Source organism: Drosophila santomea, chromosome 2R (genome assembly GCF_016746245.2).
Source record: "Drosophila santomea strain STO CAGO 1482 chromosome 2R, Prin_Dsan_1.1, whole genome shotgun sequence".
NCBI lineage: Eukaryota > Metazoa > Arthropoda > Insecta > Diptera > Drosophilidae > Drosophila > Drosophila santomea.
Window position 1 is genome coordinate 14,816,632 of NC_053017.2, and position 19,654 is coordinate 14,836,285.

The window sequence follows — 19,654 nt, forward strand, 5'->3', positions numbered from 1 at the left end:
GTCGCTCAGCTGATTACCAAACAGCCCACTTACTTTGTATGCGGATAATCAGACTTGAAAGTTTCCCGGCTTTCCTTTCCTTTCCATTTTCCTTGCGACTTGGTTGCGTAACTTGCACAAAGTTGCGAGCAACTTGGCTCTTGTGTATCATTGGGCAATTTATATAATTAACCCATATGAATATTTATCCTGCACTGAAAAGAACTTAAAGTCGGCGAAATTAAATCGAGTCGGGCTGACTTAAAAAAAGAAAAGGAGCAATACGCATTCCCATCTCCTTTTGGGGCCGTAATTCTCCGCCGTAATCCTTCGAGCCGGAGCTTAGCAGCGGAGGCGCGAGTCTTAGGCATAAAGCTGGATTATGGCTTTAAGTGTAATTACCATTTACATGGCTTCCATGCCTGCCAGCTGCCTGTATTAACATGCTCCGTAGTCCTTTTCCCCAAACTCATCGTCGAGCCAGCGGAAAAGCGAAAGCATCTAACACAGAAACACGAAACACGAAACACCGTGGCAAATGTTATTAAAAACTTAAACATCAACATCAACGGGGCATATAAAAACACCATTTTGAAGGAGGGGTGGCAAGGTGGGAGGGAGGTAAGTAAGGTGGGTTTTAGCCCGGTTTCAGGGTCGTAATTAGAAACTTTTTAGTTGGCACAACGCGGAGAGCACACAAAGTTGGACATGACTTTTGAGGCATTAGCCTAGCGCAGCCATTTTCGCGCCATGATGCGGTAATTAATTTCCCAATTCCCACCACCCCCCTTCTTTACCCCTCTGGAAAATGTGGAGGGGGGTGGGGCAAATTGCCGGACATTCGGTTGGTTTAGTTGTCAAGGACATCCGAGCGATGGGGTCAGCCAAACAAACGAGGTTCAATTCAAACAATTCAAATTCAATAAATAAAACCATATTATTTGGGTCATAATAAAGTTAAAGTTGCTTTGTTTGTATAATACAATATATAAAGTAATCTATAGCTCATTAATAATTATATTTTACAATATTATGAAGAAATATTTTATTTGAACTTTTACTACAAATAAAACCACCCACGATGATTCGATAGCTTAATTATTTTTTCGCCAACTTCGAATTCAAATTAAACTTTTGCGCGCATATTTGGATTACTTGGCTGCCGGTTGAGGTTGCGGTTGGTCTTTGTGGGTTTTCCATTAAATTATAAATTTATGAGCCGCGCAAAGCGGCCTAAAGCCAAACGACTGAACATACGGCCAAGGAATTGGGTTGCTTGTGCCTGTGTGTGTGTACGACTCCTACTTAATTACCGTGATAATTTACACTTTCGCTGGAATTGCGGCTTTAACCCTTGTTTGCCCAGCTTTAAAGTGGGTGTGCTTCATGTGAATTAATGTTTAAAGCTCAATAAATTTTGCCGCAAGAGTTGCGGAAGTTGTGGTGGTTACAGTAGTTATGCGATAACAAGTACAAACTATTTGTAGTTAAGTTTACATATGTTGAAGAATATTTTAGTTGGGCAAGGTTTGGAAAACGATTAAGATTCATATGTATATTTATCATTTCGTGGGTAATAATTTGAAGTATTATGCATTTGCTAGCTTACAGTTAACTTTATTTAATTTGAAGTTACTACAAAGCGACTCCCCACTGTATTTGCATAAATAAGTATGTTTAAGTTTAGCGTTGCGTAACAATTTGGATTACAGCTCAAGTAGTTGACAGTTTTTGTTGGCGGCTTGGCCAAAAGGGAAGACAGAGCGAGAGACAAGAGGCTAATTTATGAAAATTGCCGTCGAAATTATTGGCAATGAACATTTGCGAGTGCGTGGGCGTTCAGTGGTTCAGTGGCTCAGTGTTTCAGTGGCTGGGTATCTGGGTAATTCGGTGGCTCAGTGACGCAACATTTGAAGCGACTTGCTGCGGCAGATTTCTGATTATGGTCTAGAACGTATTGAGCTCCGGTTAGCTCCGGCCACGCCTCCTTCCCGGGGAGAAAGTATGCAAATATTTGTGTGCTCCGGCGAAAGTCGAGGCGAAAGTGCCAGGGCCACAAGTATAATTTATGACTGGGCCGCTTAAATTTCACTCGAGTTGGTGCGTCACCAACAAACACAACATCCGAATTATGAGCACAGATAACATTTCGCCGGCTGCCAGCTAAGCAAAAATTAAGAAACAACAAGCTAGTGAGCTGGTGAGCTGAAGTTGGGGGTGTATTGACTAGGATGTGGTTGCCATTGTTGCCTTTAATCTTTGGGGCACAATTTGCACGATTCCGCCGCACAAACCACCCAAACTCAACGCAGTTGAAGCTGCTCAAGGACAAATGATAACGCTTAACACAGAGCCGCCAGCGACTGCCTAATGATACTGTCACAATCCAGGGGTGGGTGTTTGGTGGGGGATTCCCCCAAAAAAGAAGTTCTCCCCAAGAAAAAAGGGAAGAGGGTGGGGGGTTTTGGCAGCGAGGACAAGTACAAGGAGCAGGGCAAGTATGATGATGACAGCAAGACAGCGACTGGGCCAACAAATTCTGTCATTAGATACTGTGTAACCGAGTATCAAAGGAGCTCGCTTGCTAAGAGAGATACTAACAACAGCCCCCGAAACCGAAATTCGCAAGAAATTCTAGTTTCGCACACAGCGACTGCGAATTCCCTTTCCATCTACTCACTTTCTTTGAGTGCCTCGTGATTTCCTTAAGGCAAACTAAACAAGTTTGTTGGCTTATATATCAAAGCTTAAAATAATTATGGCAATCAACAGAAGCGTATTATATAAACTAAAATTTAATCCAATGGGAAATTAAATCATGAAAAATATGTATAAAATTTAATTAAAGAATTTAAATATAGATGAGTTTGAATATCCAAACAGCTTTCAAATCGTTGCTGCATATTTAAAGCCGCTTTAATTTTTGATGTTTTCAAATTGAACACAAATTGCAGGCAAAAGTCAGTGTACCCACTGTGCGAGGGCATGGAAAGCCCGCTCATTTGCCCTGCTTTGCATTTACCGAGTTGACTTTGCTTTAACAATGGGCTCGGAGTCAGATTTTGCTCCTACATGCCGCATAGATTGAATATTTCCTGCTGCTGCCGCAGATTTGCCGGCATGCCAAAAGGCGGAATCAGGAGCAGAGGCAGCAACAGAATAGGCAGCAGCATGTGGAAATGTTTTGCCGTTCATAAATTTATGCCACGCGGCCAAGTCAGAAATAGCAGTGGCAGCAACAAAAAATGTTTTCTCTTGTTGAAATGTTGTCGTACATGGCCGCCGGGTGAGATGGTGCTGGCGATGGGTGGAAATGGAATGGAGATGCGGCGGCTCTGCCACGCAAATAGAATTTCAAAGAAGTAAATCTTGAAATGAAATTAATTTTCTCAATTTTCCAAGCTGCAGCCTCACTTTCCGTGTAGTCCGCAGTCCGGACATTTGCATAGAAACCGTTGGGGGGCGTGGCCGTAAACAGGAAAGTGGAAAAGTTTCTAGCCCAAGTGGGTTAAAACCCTCGGCGATCCGCAGCTGTTGTCCTTGGCCTACAGAAGTGTCTTAACTTTGTTGCGCATAGTTGCCCCGTTTTTCCCTTCAACTTCTCATTATAATTAGCCCACATCGATTGATTGATATATATGAAGTTGAAAATCTATAAATGTGCATGCATTATGATTTATATGTTATTAAGCAGACCAACGATTTATGACACGATAGAGTTGAGCTCCATAAATCCCGGCTATCAATTGATTCGTTAATTAAGCCAGCCAAAGTGCATTCAAACAGGGGCTGCCTTCGATCATGAAGAGCCAACAAAACTTGCTCAGGTGCACGTAGCATGTGGCAGCAAAACAAATTAAATAAGTCGCCATCGAGTTTGTTGAAAGTAGCCAACAATGGCCACTGGTCGAGAAACTTTTCCCTTTTTCCATTGCAGCAAAATGAAATGTTTTCCCCATGTGATTGTGCTGTTGCCGCATTCTGAACAATTGCCAATAGTTTGAAACTTACCCAGGAGTACCAGTAATCTGCTTTATTGGGGTTACAAATATATATAATTAAATTCAGTGAATTCGTACTTATATTAAACTATTTTTTATTATATTTACAGCTATTTATTTTTGAGATGAGATTTATCAGAAGATGTAAATGATTTCAAGTGTAAAAATGTTACATGCCAGTTGCATTCTAAAAATATAATATTAAATATTTACTGAAATATAATCCCAAGTGCACCTATCGTGAATCGGAATCCCAAGAAGGAAGTTTCCCCCCACATTTCATGTGCGCAACCACTGAAAGTTTCGTCTTAAGCTGAAATGATTGCTGCAGCAACTTCCGCACTCAACTGCAATTAGTTCATGTGGCACGAACCGCTCGAACTGCTCGAATTTCAACTATGAGCCCCAATCCTAGGGCACCTGTCAGTCGGTTGCCAGTCGACAGGTTTTAATGGTCGGAAATCATGCACAGTGCGCTGTGCAAGTCGCCTGCTGCTGAATTAAAGTCAATTTGTTTAAATAATAGCTGGAAAGTACATTTAAACAGTGCCGTACAACCGTACAACCGTACAAGCATAAGCACAGGCACAACAAGCTGCACAAGTCACAACTTTGAGCTTGAGCTCGGTAAACAGGCATTACGTATACGCAGTGTGTGTGTGTGTGTGTTTGGGTGCGGAAAACTTTTCGGCCATTGCAGCTGTTGTTTGAGTAATTCAAGTGCACACACGGACAGGTTTTAAGTTGCTAAGAGACGTTTTCTGGTTGCTGGCAAGATGTATCAGTGAATTATTTCACAACTTTACATCCCTGTGGCTTTGCATATTCTCGGAACAGATTAGATTTCCATTAGCAGTAACAATTTAATCGAGCGTGTTTTATGGAATAAGCAAACATACGGAATATGTACATTTGCTTTCCATTCAGTGCACCAGAGATGCCTCAACATTTCCTGAACTTTGATTTAGTTTACTGACTGGCATGGCAACTTTGCTTTCGCTCAGGCACAATGTAGACCTCAACAATTATGGTCGGCGGATATCGGAAATCGATGGATGGATCACATAGCACATAGCACTTTGAAAGCTTTCCATAGAGGTGATGTTGTCGAACCGCAGGATTCAATTTGTGGCAAAGAGCACGTTTAATTGCCACAAAGTGCGCCTGCTGACCGAAATCAGAGGGGGGATGGCATTCACCTGATGGCATTATGGCCACAAACAAATCAAGCAAATATTTTAAATTCGATATATATCCTTTATGTCCTTTTGCGGACACATATATTTTCCGGACGGGGCCCTAAGCCCGTTTTCTATTTGGGCTTAGTGAGAAATGTCAACGGCATCAAATGGATAAGGGACAAATGTGACAGCAAACAGAAAAACATTCGCAGGAGGCGAAAAATGTAAAGGAGCCACATAAAAGGCATCGCCCAGATTTGCCCAATCTCGGCAAAGTCAACGCCAGTGTCAACGCGGTGGATGGGTGATGAAGGGGGGGCAGGGGGCCAAAAGGGACCGCCAGGATACACGCTTGTGCAGCTTTTCACTGCCTGGCAGCAGCAGCGGACATTTGCCAAGAATCGATCAATGGCATTCGCTTAGCCGCCTGGGCGCAAATAAATTGAACTTAAATAGACGACGTCAAGGGCATTAGATGTGACGTCGCTGTCACGTTAAGTGCCGAAGGTGGCAGGATCTTGCCGGAAAAGCGGATACGTGGCAGCACCATAGCACTGGCGCAAAAACTTATACCCATTTCATTTTAAATACATTAAAAAAAAATGTTAACAAAATATAAACTTAGCTGGTTGTTTGGAATAGTTTATAGTTTTAATTTTTGTGCTAGCACTTTCTAGACATAAACATCACTTATAAGTATAAAAGTGTGCTCAAATGCTCCAGCCAAGTGACCATAAAATCCTATTTCTTTCACAAGCTCGTTTTCCATTTTTTTCTTGACTCGACTTCCTGTAAAAATCCAGTCCACCTCATGTGCATACAACATCCCTTGGCAATTGCGGCAATGGAGGGTAGCTAAGCTCAATTCCGATTTTGATTACACTCGGTTCTGTTATTTTCGGTCCCTTGTAGTGCCACCAAATTTGCCACATCCGGCACAGGCCGAAGTTTATATTGCGAGTCCTGGTTTCCAGGCGCCGTCGCTTGCCACAAAGGCAACTGTCAAGTGTGTCTGGTCGCCCGAAATAAGTGGACTGCCAAAAAGTTGCCTTCTCTGGGCCATGTCCTTCATTCTCCGGCTGCTTTGTCTCCGATTTCGTGGCACTGGGTGTCGGGTGCTTTGCTTTATTTTTCGTTTAATAATATTTTCACTTTGATGCCACTTCGGTCAGCCAGCAAACGCTTTAGTTGCTTGGAAAGGGGCGAGTGGTTTTCTGTTTATGCCCCCGCATTACGGAAGTTGACAATTTAATTTTATGTACTCGCCACATTCCCGCCGTCGCCGTCGCTGCCCCAGAGATACTAAACATTTATTGGAGGTCCAAAAGGTTCGACTATTCAAAGTGCCCACCGAGCCGTGGACTCTTGGCTTAGGTTTCAAACCGCATTTCCATTCTAATTCGCACGTGCTTGCAATTTGGCAAAGCCCCTAATGTCGGTTCTCCTACTCCAATGTATAAATCTTCATTATGCATGAAAAGCATTCCCCCTCACTTAACTTATGCTCTTTTATATGAATTCTTTGCTGTTTGCCGCCTTTCCGTTTGATTTCACAAGGCTTTGGATCAAGGATTTCGCAGATACTCGCCCAAAAATCCGCTGGTGGGAATTTGTACCTTATTTATTTGACTGTCACAATTTATGAATCCACTCTGCGGTTATATATGTACACAATGCGGATGTTATTTATTGAGGCTTTAAGTGCTGTTGAAGTCGCGGCTTAAAATAGATACTTTCCGGAATTCATCAGTGCCTGACAACAGAACTTCCCCTTACCAGACTCCACAATTAGCCCTCAGACTCGGGCTTGAACTATTTAAAACTTGGCAGTTTATTCTAGGCGCCCACAAAGGAAACCCCGAACTTGAGCACTTAGACACGAATTGAAATAAAATAAATAAAATTAGAATTCTCAGCCCCAAAAGTCTTCTCCAAAAATGGCAGCTTCATTTCCCATTTCTGTGCCTAGCATCTGCCATTCCCTTTTTCGCTGCTCGGCCAGATAGAAAGCCAATTTTATGACTCAACTTAAATAGGCACTTTACTTTTGCTCTTAATGCCTTTTTACGAGAGCTCCTTGGTCCTGGATTCAGAAGCCTGGAGTCTTGGAGTCCTGGAGCCTGGATTCGCGACATTAATGATTGCCACGCCCCTGTCGAGGGCTTTATTGGAAAATAAATGGGCGAATAGTCGGCGGAAAGTGTGTGGCGCACTTATCTGATTTTACACTTGCGACCATCAAAATTATGACAGTCGCAAAGTGAATCGTTCCGCTCGGCCAAACGATCAACTTTTCGCCCCCGAAGTTGCAAAGTTACAAAGCAGGCATGCGTGGGCCATTTTCCGGAATTTCAATTAAATGGCTGCGAGTGAGCTAAAAGTTTCCCATTCCCTGCGCATCCTGACCAATCTTCACCAGAACCCGAGCTCGAACCGGAGCCCGAGGCTTGAGGTCAGGGGCCACATTGACGCATTTACACACAAATTACCGCCAAGTGTCAAATGCAAACATTTCGACACTGGCAACAAACAATATTTGCCATAAAAACAGGAAAACAGAAAGCGCCGAGCCATCCGCAAACGGAAAAGTTTGGTAATGAAGCCTAGCACCCAACTGCCAACATTCTTGGTGGCCAAAAAGCTTAAAGTTTACTTTAAAATGCTGGCCTTGGAAGATACATTAAATTTTCACCATTTGACCATGTATTTAATTAAAACTTTTCAATTGCGAACGCTGCAAGCTTCGTTGTTTTCTGCTCAATTGTCCCCGTGCACTCGATGGCCGTTAAAAGTTGGCCCGCATTTGTGTCAATTGTTGTAAATAACTGCCACCGCAAATTTAGTTAGATCCAAATGGAATATATTATGCTGCAAGGCATGACAATCGGAAATGTACTCGCCATTTATTTGTATTTTAATTAGAGAAAATTTATGCACACAGTGTTCGTAACATTAAATATGAAATCAAATGAAATTAATGATTCAAGCACAGGATGTCGCTAGCCCGCACAATTATCATAATGATATTTGTAAATGCCTTTTTTGCAGCCTCTCATTTAATTGATGACAGCGCAGAGGCATTAAAGCAATTAAAGTTCCAATTCAGCTAATTTTATTTGCTAAATTTAAACCAAAAGCGAATATTTATTTTCAATAGCACTTGTTTAGAAAGCACTGTTTAGATAATTTTATGAAATCACGTTACATACCCATCATTCTTTGTTTCCGCAAGAAAAATCCATCAGTTGTAACTGAAGATTCGCTCGCTTTGCTGGGGAAACAAGACTCGGAAGTCGTTCATTCGACATCACGCATACGCCGTGTGAGCGCCAGCAAACTTAATTAATGTCAAACCATGATGTCACAAGGAGCATAAATATTCCAAGACTGCCGCAGTGGGGCGTCGACACGAGCACATGAGAAATCATTGATATTAGTTGGGCAGCGGGACTGCCGGAAGGGCTAATGGGGTGGGGGTGGAGCGGGGGAATCAGGCAGCTTGCAGCGAACTTTTGATTAAAATGTTGAAGCAAAAGCGGGGCAAGTCGCGGATAAAACTTTATGCGAACGCACACACAAATTGCGAATGTTTTGCCAAACGAAAAGTTGGCAAATCCCACCAAAAATGTTGTACTATCTGCATGGCTTTGGCGCAATATGTTTGTGGTTCCTTGGTTTTGCGTTTGAGTCTGCACTTTCCACTTTCTACTTTCCACTCACCAGCGTATCTTCATGCTGCATGTTGACAATCCGCAGCTAGCAGCTAACAGCGGTTGCACATTGCGCACCGCGATTGTAAATCCAAAAGCCCAACCGCCGGAAAAACAAGAGTACAAGAAAAATACGAAGAGCCAACCGGATGCAGCAATCCGCCGTGAAAAATTCAATTACAAAGTCGCATCGCAGCAGCCATCGAAAGAATGCAAATTTACACGGCAGCATAGAGAGTAGAAAGTGGGTCGAATACCGAATACCGCAGCAGCTCTAACAACTGCCAACTAGTTCAGTAGCTGTTTTGCGGTCCGCCAGCGACCATTACGATTACGATTACGTTTACGTTTACGTATGTATGTAGTGGATGGATGGAAGAGGTGGAAGAGTCGGAAAATGGGGTAGGAAAAGCTGGATGTCGCACGCAGTCAGTCACGTGCGAACGTGACGAAAATGCCACGATTCAGTTTTGGCCAACTTCTGCGTGCCAATGAGCAGCAACAGTCGCAGCAGGAAAAGCAGCAGAAGGAGCAAAAGCAGCAATAGCAATCGCATTGTGCCGAGCTCTTATTTGTTTGTTTTGTGCGTGCAGGACATGAAGTCCTGCTAGCTAATGCACTTCGAGAAATTTCATTGCAGACAAAACGAACAAATATATGAATTGGCATTGAAAATGGACTTTGGATCAACCTTTTTTCCTATAAATATAGAAAACCGAGCAAGTAAGCCCCTGAAAGGCAATTCAAGCCGCAAGGAGCAAGGAGCAAGCTAGCAAAAAAACGTTATCCTGAGTGTGACAGATTCCGGGCGGCTTCTTCGTATTCATAAGGCTATAAGGCCAGATGGGCCACCACACAACAATACAGAAACCGCAAAGTGCAAAATCCGAGATGCGAGATGCAGGTTGACCTGGGGAATCAGGAATCCTTCTGTCGCCTCGCTGCAATTGCAAATTTGCTGTGGCAACACACTCTACACACTACACACTCTGCCACATGTCAATTGGAGGAGCTATCGAGCGATTTCTAAGGTGTCAATCAGAAGAAGGTGCATTGATTGACTCGATTGTTCGCTTAGATCGCAGCTGGGTAAATTGATTTTCAAACATTTCTCTGCGGACGACTCGAGCGAAATTCCTTTTCTGCTTCTAAGTGCAGAAGGCGAGAGATTCTATTAAAATTTCGTTGAATAATTCGATTAGGCGATGTCTTGGCAACGTGCTAATTAATGGCCAAGTCTGGTACAAATGCCCATGGCCCCGGGCGAATTCCATAACTAATTAATTTTGCGTTATACAATGCACTCCTATGCAGGCGTTTTGCCCACTGAACTGCACTGGTCTTCAAATTCAATCATCGTCAGGCCAAACATAATAAATTTCCCATGATTGGCATACATTATTTATGGTGTGAGCGCCCAGAAATAGAACAATGACAAGCGAGTCTCCATGGACATGGACATGGTACATGGCCAAATGAAAGCCAAACATCACAAAATTTTACCACATGGTGTGACCAAGAAATCAAAATCAAAATCACCATCAAAATCAAAAACAAGCCCAAATGCATTGTCATAATTGAATTTACAGCATGCTGAATTCAACCTAATTACCGTTGCTAAACAAGACTCAAACATGTTTGCCAAAAGCAATTATCTTTAATTGTAAAATATTATATTTTTTTTTTGTTTTTGGCCCGAACGAATTTTACACAAATTACGCAGCGCAAATAAAACCAAAACTCGAATTACCCGTAATATGTTGTGCGGTAGCTGTTCTGCGGGTGTCCTTTCACCTTTCACCTGTTTCAAACGCTTATGTGTCTGTGGGCACGAAAGCATGACCGAATAAAAGGATAAGTACAACACGGGATTTATACTTGTGGGTTTACGGGGAAACGCCCTTTAAACGTATCTTATTTCTGTGAATAAATGTCGACGAAATTATATGTAAAAAATTCAAAGTTCATAAATTAAAAAAATATTTATTACATTTGTTTTACATAATATCTATCATTATTCTTGCGTTTGACTTCATTTTACTTTCATTTTTAAATGTGCTTAAATAGCTAAGCTTTTGATATAATTTATCCATCATATTTCTGTGTAAGCCAGCAGCCGCAGTAAATCCAGATAAGTTCGTCGGCTTAATTAGTGCTGTCACTTTATGCAGATTCACAGCGCCCAAGCTAATGAAAATCCGTTGTAAAATATTACGTATACGCACGCGCTGGGTGCTCATTCAAATTAATTGACTTCACGCTGTTATTGCTTATCCGACAAACTGTTGCGGCGCCAGCGGCCAGCGCATATATTAACACATTTTAAAATGTCACCCTACCTCACCTCATCTCACCGCCTTCTGTTTCGCTTGTGCCCTCCGCAGAACACACAGCATCCGCATTGCCGGGAGGTGGACAAACAGAAGCCACCAGCACGATGATGATGACGACGCCGGCTAGTGTGCCATCAGTGAGGCATATAAATCAAAATTTAATTATGTCACAGTCGAAGGAGGGCGAACCGGTGCCGGTGCCACAGCCGTATGCCCAAAGTGCCGCATCCGCCGGAGGCAGCAGCATCACCAGCTTCGACTCGACCAATGTGATCGATGGCCAAAGCCAAAGCCATAGCCAACGCCAAAGCGAAAGCCAGCCGACGCCCACACACCTCCGGCAGGATGCGGTGCTCCAAACGCACTCCCACTCCCGGATCCAGGCCAAAGATACGGCCGGACCATATCCCATTCCAGTGCACCGGCCGGAGCCGGTGGAGAACCATCTGGAGGCCAGCAATGGCATCGAGGGCGGCATGGAGAGCCTCTTCGGCACGCCCATGTACTTCGGCACCGAGAACTCGACGGTGGTCACCACCCAGATCGGGGCCACCGCCCACGTTCCCTGCACCGTGCACCACATCGGCGAGGGGGTGGTAAGTACGCCCCAGTGTTGTTTTAATATTTTATTTAAAATAAATCCATCACTGTTGCTTTGTTTGCCTTCGCCAACGAGCAACGACCAACGTCGGCGTTGATGATAACTTTTGTGCCAGTGCCTTTTTTGTCAATGTGAGGCTGACTGACTGGCTTTGTCCTCGTGGAAATGTGGAAATGGAAAAGCATTCAATGTTAATTGATGAGACCCAGATCGATCAAGTGCTTTATTTTTGACTCCCTTTAGATTTAATCCAGTCAGGTTATGCCCACTGCGATGCAAGTTTTTGCGAAATTAAAATGTGGCACATAAAATGGGTACCTTAAAAATGAATTGCTCTTTATTTGAAAGCATAGTCAGTTAGTTACTTATAAGTAAGCCCATGATTTAGTAAACTAAGAGAATACCAAAATAACCTAAGTATTGATTTAAAAAGAGCAAAACTTACATATTTCGCCTTACTTCTTAAAGTATGTGTTTATATTTAGACATTAATTTTTTGTCCCAAAAAAAAATCTAAAAATGGCCGGAATAAACAAAGAATAAAGCCTGTTTTAGCCCGAAGTTCCGGCTAAAGTTGACTTGTTTTCAATTTCCCCCTGCCAACTGCGACAGAATTTAATTAAGCCGCTCTGCTCATCGAGGGCACTTGTGTCAGGGACTTCGTTTCGGCCCACAGGCTAACTAATATGGTAGTAAACACACAGATTTCGGGCATTTCGGGCTGAGCAAAATGACTGCGTGGGTCATTTGGCAGCACAATGAAAATACACAAACTCACAGACACAGAGACACAGAGGCACACACTGGCCCATAGGGGATGGCACTGGGAGACAAATTACACCTTTCGCCAGGAGTGAGTGTGCGAGTGTGTGGGTGAGCGGCATTGACATGCCATAGCCTCAAGTGGTATTAATTTTCCGCTTGTCTAGAGTTATTACTCATACGCCGTGGTGTGCGTCACGTTTCGTGTATTTGTATTTGCTCCTCGAGCACGAGGAGGACATGGTGGTGTTGATCCCGCCTCCCCCCGAAAAGCCGGACACTCGATTAGGCCAGCCAGCTGCTCCGAAATCCGAAATCCGGGGGCCCATCCCAAAGTGACCCCGGTGCGTGTTTGTTGCGTGTCTGGTTTAAATTGACGATTTCATAATTGTGCCTTCAAGTGTGCGGAAGTTAATAAGCACTTAAGTCCTCGTAGGCTCCAGTGAGTGTGTACGAGTGTGTGCGAGTGTGTGTGAGTGTACGAAAGTGCGAGTGTGTCAGCCAGTTGGCACTTTGCACGGGTGCGTGCTCAAGTGGGGATGCCCCGGCTTATATGGGCCACACAATTGGTTTGGGTCTCGGCCTAATAAGTCGGCAATTTGTATTATGGAAATTGTATGTGTAGGGCTGCATGGCCTCTTTGGGGTTAGCAAAATATTATCATCGTGTGTTAGCCCTCTCATTGCAATGCGTTTGGGGGCAGCCGACCCTTTAATTGCATCGATCTCAAAGGAGCTTTATCTAATGCGCCAGTTGCATTCATTAGGGTGTATATACTGGTATATACATATGAGAAACCCGAAACCGTTCACGCACTCATTGCTTAATTGGCAAACAGAGAGCTGTGCCAAATCCCCAATGAGACGTGAATTCATTGGGCCACTACACGGCGAGAAATGCTCTTAGTTTCCATTCAAATGAAATCAAAGAGTAAAGTGTCACCACAATCAGTTACCCCCTTTACAAGTAATGGCTATTATTTTACTTAACTTATATTGTAAATCTTAAAAACTGCCAGTAAGTAATTTCCGCAAAGTTCCTCATAGTTTTATTAATTTTTCATGAGGCGGTGCTACAAAATGTCTCAGATTTGTGTCCCCTGCTACTTAAAGCTCTTTGAGGGCTGCAACTTCTGCGTCTAAATGGGAAATGCACTTTCATTTCATTGCCCTTGTCATGTGTGCATTTGTGTGTGTGTGTGTGGCATTAAAATCTTGAGCAGGAAGCTTCGGGCATTATGCGAATGCGAATGCGTCTGTGAATGTGAATGTGAATGTGGATGGGAATGTGTGTATGGTGTGTGTGGGGATGCGAGTTGCAAGTTCAGTGGACAGGAAACGTGCACCTCCAGACCAGGGGCAAATGATTTCCATATTTGCGACTGCTCTGCACTGCGCCAGAATGCGCAATCGAAATGCTTTGTCAGTTGCGCTCGCCTTTGTCTATGCCATGCCCACAAAAAGAGGTCCTTTTTAACTTGAAGAATACACATACACACACACACACTAAACATTTCCGCGAATCGGGCTTTGTTTTGTCTGCACCTTCGCAGTCGTAAATTTGCCTTAGACGACAATAAAATGCAGGAAACATTAAATAAATGAATTGCTTCCCCAAGCGCAGAGCTTTGTTTCGGAATTTTGCAGCAATTTTAATTTCTGTCGCTTTACGATTACGCAGTGGTTGGGTTTTGTGGGCGTGGATGACATCGAATTAATATGAGTAAGGTGCCTTTAACTAAAGTACACATAAAGCTTTCAACGTAAAAAGCGATGACAACATTTCACTGAGGTAATACTATTAATTAAGAGTATTTTCATGCGTCCTGCAGACAAATCTGCTTCGTCAACAAAAGGAAGTTTTCTGGCAAATTTAAAGCCCATAAATCAAATGACACGAGCAGCAAGAAGTCCTTGCACATGTGCATGTGTGTGAAAAAGTGGAAAGAGCACTTCGAATTAAGAATTACGACACTCGATTGCGACTGGGCGAGCATTAAAATATGTCATTAGGGTATTAGGGTATTAGTCGAGAGCAGCAGCTTAAATGGCATTTAAAATAAACTAAGCAAATACGTGTGTCCTGTGGCCGCCATCACACAAAAGGGTGATGCTCGTTGCATCCGGCTCATATAAATTGAACTAAATCACCACTCGAGCAGCAGCAGCAACAGTCAGTGCAGAAAGTTATGGCACAGCAAAGACTGCCCAAAAGTTATGTTCACATAAAGCTTATGCAGTTGAGCTGCAATGGAATAATAAAGGATTTGGTTGGAAAAACCTGAAAAACGTTATTAGGAAAAAGTGTACAAGTAATTTTTTATGAACTCGTACAGCGATGAGTGAGTTTTGTAAAATAAATTTGACAGATAAAAGGATATTAATTATTAAAGGAAAGGAATTTGCAAACTCCTGGCTTAGCGTGTTGCACTTTCGGGGCAGCCACTGTAACCCATTTAGGTTGGCATATATATGTCGCCCGACGACTTTCAGTTGACTTGGTTCTCTCCATGGCTTTTCCCAACCCCCTGAAACCCCCCGTAACCAGCTCCTTGACCTGCAGCCGAACTCCATTTAATTCCGCTTCCTCCGGCGATGCCGATTCCCATGTTTGTCCTGTTGCTCCTCCCTCCTGCCTCCTGCCAGGCGGCCCAAGCGCCCGTCTGTGTGACTTGAGCACTTAATTACTTTTTAGATAAATTGTCGTTTTTAATGTCTAGACTCGCCTCCTGTCCTGTGTCCTATCCCTGGGATGTTTCATAGAGAAAAGTAGCAGTAATTAAATGTGCTCACAGCATGCCAAGATTCTGGTACGCTTCCGACAATGGAAAATGCTCAAGTTTAAATGCTGAAAACTCGAAAATGTTCGCCCAGCTAGCTAGCTGCTACCAGTGCTTCGTTCGCTCAGATAGAAGGTAATTTATTTATAATTTTCTGGGAAAATGTTCCCCCAATTCAGATTAGAAAATATAATTGTACGAGTGAGTGAGTGTGCGGATAGCTTTAGCTGAAACACTTTTTCCCATCCTTGGCCAGATAAAAATACACCGAAATTGGTATTTTATGAAAATTAACGCTGGAGGCTCTGGCCCTTCGGTTTGGATAAGTCGTTTAGATAAAAAAGGTTACGCAAATGTTTGTGCAGAGCAGCCGAACACAGTCGAGCAGTTGAGCATAGGTATGCGTGTGTAGATGGGCACATATAATTTGCAAACTTTAAAATCAGATAAAATTGAAATTGTCCTTGTCCAAGAAGAGAAGGCTAAACCGAAGTCAAAGGCAAAGCCAAAGCCAAAGCCCAAATAGAACGGAAACCACTTAGCCTGCCAGTGGAGAGACAGAAAACAAACAAATAACTTAGCCAGCCCATTGATGAGGGTTTGGCCAAAGGATAATGCAGGATATGCGCGGCAACGCTCGGTCGAGCTTAATCAAAACAAACACATAATTCCTGCACAATCATAATTTTTGCATAGTTTCACCTCGGTCGCTGCTCGTGGAAAGCCCGTTTGAAATTTCGCTCAAAATTTGGCACACACAATGTGGCAGTGAATGTGCTTTTGCATGAGTTATATTCCATTGTGGAATTGTTGGGCGAACAAAGTAATACACATTGTTGTTCCAGTTTACCCATTTTTCTGTGAACTCTATGTGTTCCTCATTTTTTATTGCTCACATTCAGCAATGAAAAGTGTGTGGGTGTGTGCGTCTGTGTTTGCATGTGTGCCAGTGTGTGTGTGTGTGAGCTTAAGGCCCTTGCACTCAAGTCTCAGAACAACAAACAAAAAGCAAGGACCTCAAGCAAACACAGTGGCAGTGGCAGTGTGCTGTAGCTCCTTGTCGCTTAAAAAAACATAAAATATTATAAAATATTTTACTGCCAGGCTCAGTTATTGTTGCAATGACCTTCGGGCTCAAATATTATGTGTATATTATGTGCACATCTATATCTGGGTCTGTGGGTCCTGCTATCTTTTTTGTCTGAGCTTCTGTTTGTTCAGCTGCTTTTTACCCGCTGGAATTACCAGTGAAATGCGAGGATATTATTGAACTCTCAAAAAACACATATATCGCAATATTTCTATTTGACTTTGAACTGGCATATTTTCCAATAATAAGCCTAATATTTTACATTTCCTCGGCTTAAGTCTTAGTTCTTAATTAAAGCATTTTTTCCCTCCCATTCTAAGCTGAATATTATTTAATGAACAAGAGAGAAAATATGTTTAAACTTTGCCAGGGCAACATATACATTTGAAATGAAGCGGCGGGCCATAAAACTGTCGTTCTTGAAAAACCAATTTAATTAGAAATAACATCGGCATACGGCAGTTGTGAGTGTGTCTTCAAAATACACAAATACAGGGACAGGACTAAGGACTAAGCTCATTATGAGACCAGCAGAGCAAACTCAAATACGGCCACTTTCGGGGGCGGCGGTCCGAGAAGTTAATGTGGCTCGAAAATTGCCATAAACCTTTTTGAATGAATACAAATCATTATCACTTTGTTGCTGGCAGCCTTAACCGTAATTAAACCAACTCAACTCAACTCAACTCAACTCACGGGGACAGAGAGGAGTGGAAGGACTGGCAGGAGTGGCAGGACAATGGTCGTAGAGTTGTTTGCCAGCTAATAAGACATTCTGGTCGACAGCTTGATGAAGGAGGCCACGCCACTTGGAAGGTCCTTTCTGGATGTTGATCCAGCTGTTGGTGCACAGGAAAAATATTAACAAGTTACTGCTATTGCTATTGCTGTTACTGCAAGAAAAACCCTCTAATCTGGAGTGACTGATATAATTGCAAAGATATAACTAAGAAGCTAGTACTAAAAGTATATGATAGAATTTAAATGGAGTGTATAAAAGAAATAGCTCGGTTTTGGCATTTCGCTCAGTGTAATCCTGCCCCTGTTGCCTGTCACAATGTTTATTAAAACAAATGTCCCGAACAAAGGAAACAATTTGACCCAGATTTTTTGTTTGAGCTGGCATCTTGCGAGTATGGAGAATGGCTTCATCATTTCTATAAACTTTTCTGGGCCGACGACAAAGGACGCTGAGCGGTCTGACCCCAACCTAAAACAATTGAGCCTCACTCCACACTGGTTACTGAGGACCTGGTGAGGAGGTCAGAGTTCACTGTCGACGGTACAACCTTTTGCCTCGCTCACACCGTCTGGAAAATCATAATTATTTTAATTGCAATGCAATCATCAATGCCTGGGCCCCCGAATATAAAGCCAGCCATTAAGTGTGAATGGGAATGCTGGGCACACACAATCGCATTTCACGCGGTGGCTCCCACCGCTGACAGCTGCTGAAAAGTAGGCTATGGTAATTTTCATTTGCACTTATTATTTTTTGTTTTCTTTGTTTGTCCTGCGGCTCTTATCAAAAGTAATGGCTGATTGTTTGGCAAGCCCAAGGCCGGGTGAGTGTGGAAAATATTGGTGGAAAACATTAGCATAGAGTTGGGACAGCAAACAGCCGAAGGCCTCATTGTTTGCATTTCTATTCAGTGCATGGGTGATGAAAATCATAGAGACTCTATGGAAACTCCATCAAATCCTGATATCCTATTAGGTCGCATTTCTTGGCATCTTTAAGCCCTTAAACTTTGCATCTAAAACAGTTCATCTCGCAACATTCCATTTCGCTGATAGACTAAGTGTGAGTTGCAATTAGTGATTGCAGAATCGCTGGTTAATTATGCAGTAATTGCACTTAATATGCATTTCCGCTGAATTGAGCTCAATTTGAGTTTCGATTGCTCTCAATTATGCATGTGTGGTTGGAGCTAAAAAGCGGCCAAAAGTTCGCATCGATGAAGGGAGAAAAAGGTGATTTTAGTTGCAGGCAGTACAACTACGTTGTCATCTTCAATATTGAGTCGTGTGTGAAATATTCAGGCAGCAAAAGGCTCAATATTCATATGCTTTGAATTTTTTCCAAATTTTTTGGTAAATTTGATAAATCGGTCAATTCTAAATTGATTTCACAGCAGCTGCAGTGTTTTAATAAAAATATTTATGCGCTGACTAGTTTGTGTTGAGACGAATAATTTCATTAGACGCATTCGTTAAATGAATTAATTGAAAATATTTACACACTTTGCTTAGCACTTAAATTCAAATTTTATGCAGTTTTCCCGAATTCAGGTTTATAAAGCCGCTCAAACCATTTTTCAGCATGAGCAATGCAATTTTATAAAACCCCTACACCTGCATCAATACTTTCCCCCCTCTTTCCCCCCCTTTGGACAACGAGTGCCAAACTGCAGCCGCATATGAAATAAACATGGAAATCCATTTGTGTGTGCGGGATGAGGGGGTGAGGACAAGTTGCAACCAAAATGGCTGCTGCTGTTGCCGCTGCAGCTGCTAAATAGAATTTTATTAAAATCGCTTGTTAAAACTTTTTCACATTGAAAAAGTTGCTGCTGCGTTCCTATTTTTTTTTTTACTATTTTTTACAAGCCAGTTGCCCGCTGGGATTGTGGCAAAGCGGAAATTGGTCGGACAACGGCACATAAAGCACACAAAAATGTGCGTCAATAGCAGGCAACAAAACAGGAGCAACATGCCAACATGCAACATCGAGCAGAACAAAAGCCAATCAAAAGTTTTCAACGGGCCCAGCGAGGGGTGAAAAGTAAAGTAAATACAAACTTCGTTGCAATCGGCTTCTGCATAGATTTAGCCACCAAGCCATGCAATTACCCAATCACCCAAACCCATCGAAATCGCAGCCCCTGGCCACATCCTCGTCCATCTCAACCCACCGCGTGCCACCTCATTCCACCTCAACTAGAAATCCTGCATGTGGAGCTCGCTGTCAGAGATCGAGATTCCAGGATAGGTCGACATGCATTGGCAGGTTAACCAGAGCCACAGCTGTGGGCATTCAAAGGGACACATTTTTAGGTTTCTACTTTATATTAGATTCAGCATGCAACTTTTTTAAAATTTGCACATTTAAAGGCTGTGGTAATAGCACATATCTTGAAAAACAAAATCATCAAACTAAATACATCTTATAAATGTTCAACTGTGTTGTGGCAATTGTACTACCAACTATTCTCTTT

The 19,654-nt window shown here is 42.7% G+C and overlaps 2 protein-coding genes across 2 annotated transcripts in view; one reads left to right on the plus strand and one right to left on the minus strand.

Moving 5' to 3' along the window:
* The window catches only part of LOC120444368 (potassium voltage-gated channel subfamily H member 8), a 150,903-nt gene that overhangs the window by 19,154 nt on the left and 112,095 nt on the right, over positions 1-19,654 (minus strand). The window lies entirely within an intron of this gene.
* Positions 1-19,654, plus strand: part of LOC120444371 — a 33,508-nt gene that overhangs the window by 7,045 nt on the left and 6,809 nt on the right. Inside the window, exon 2 of the mRNA XM_039623978.1 lies at positions 11,256-11,800. Coding sequence (XP_039479912.1) covers positions 11,256-11,800 — 545 coding nt within the window. The remainder of the gene's footprint in view (positions 1-11,255; positions 11,801-19,654) is intronic.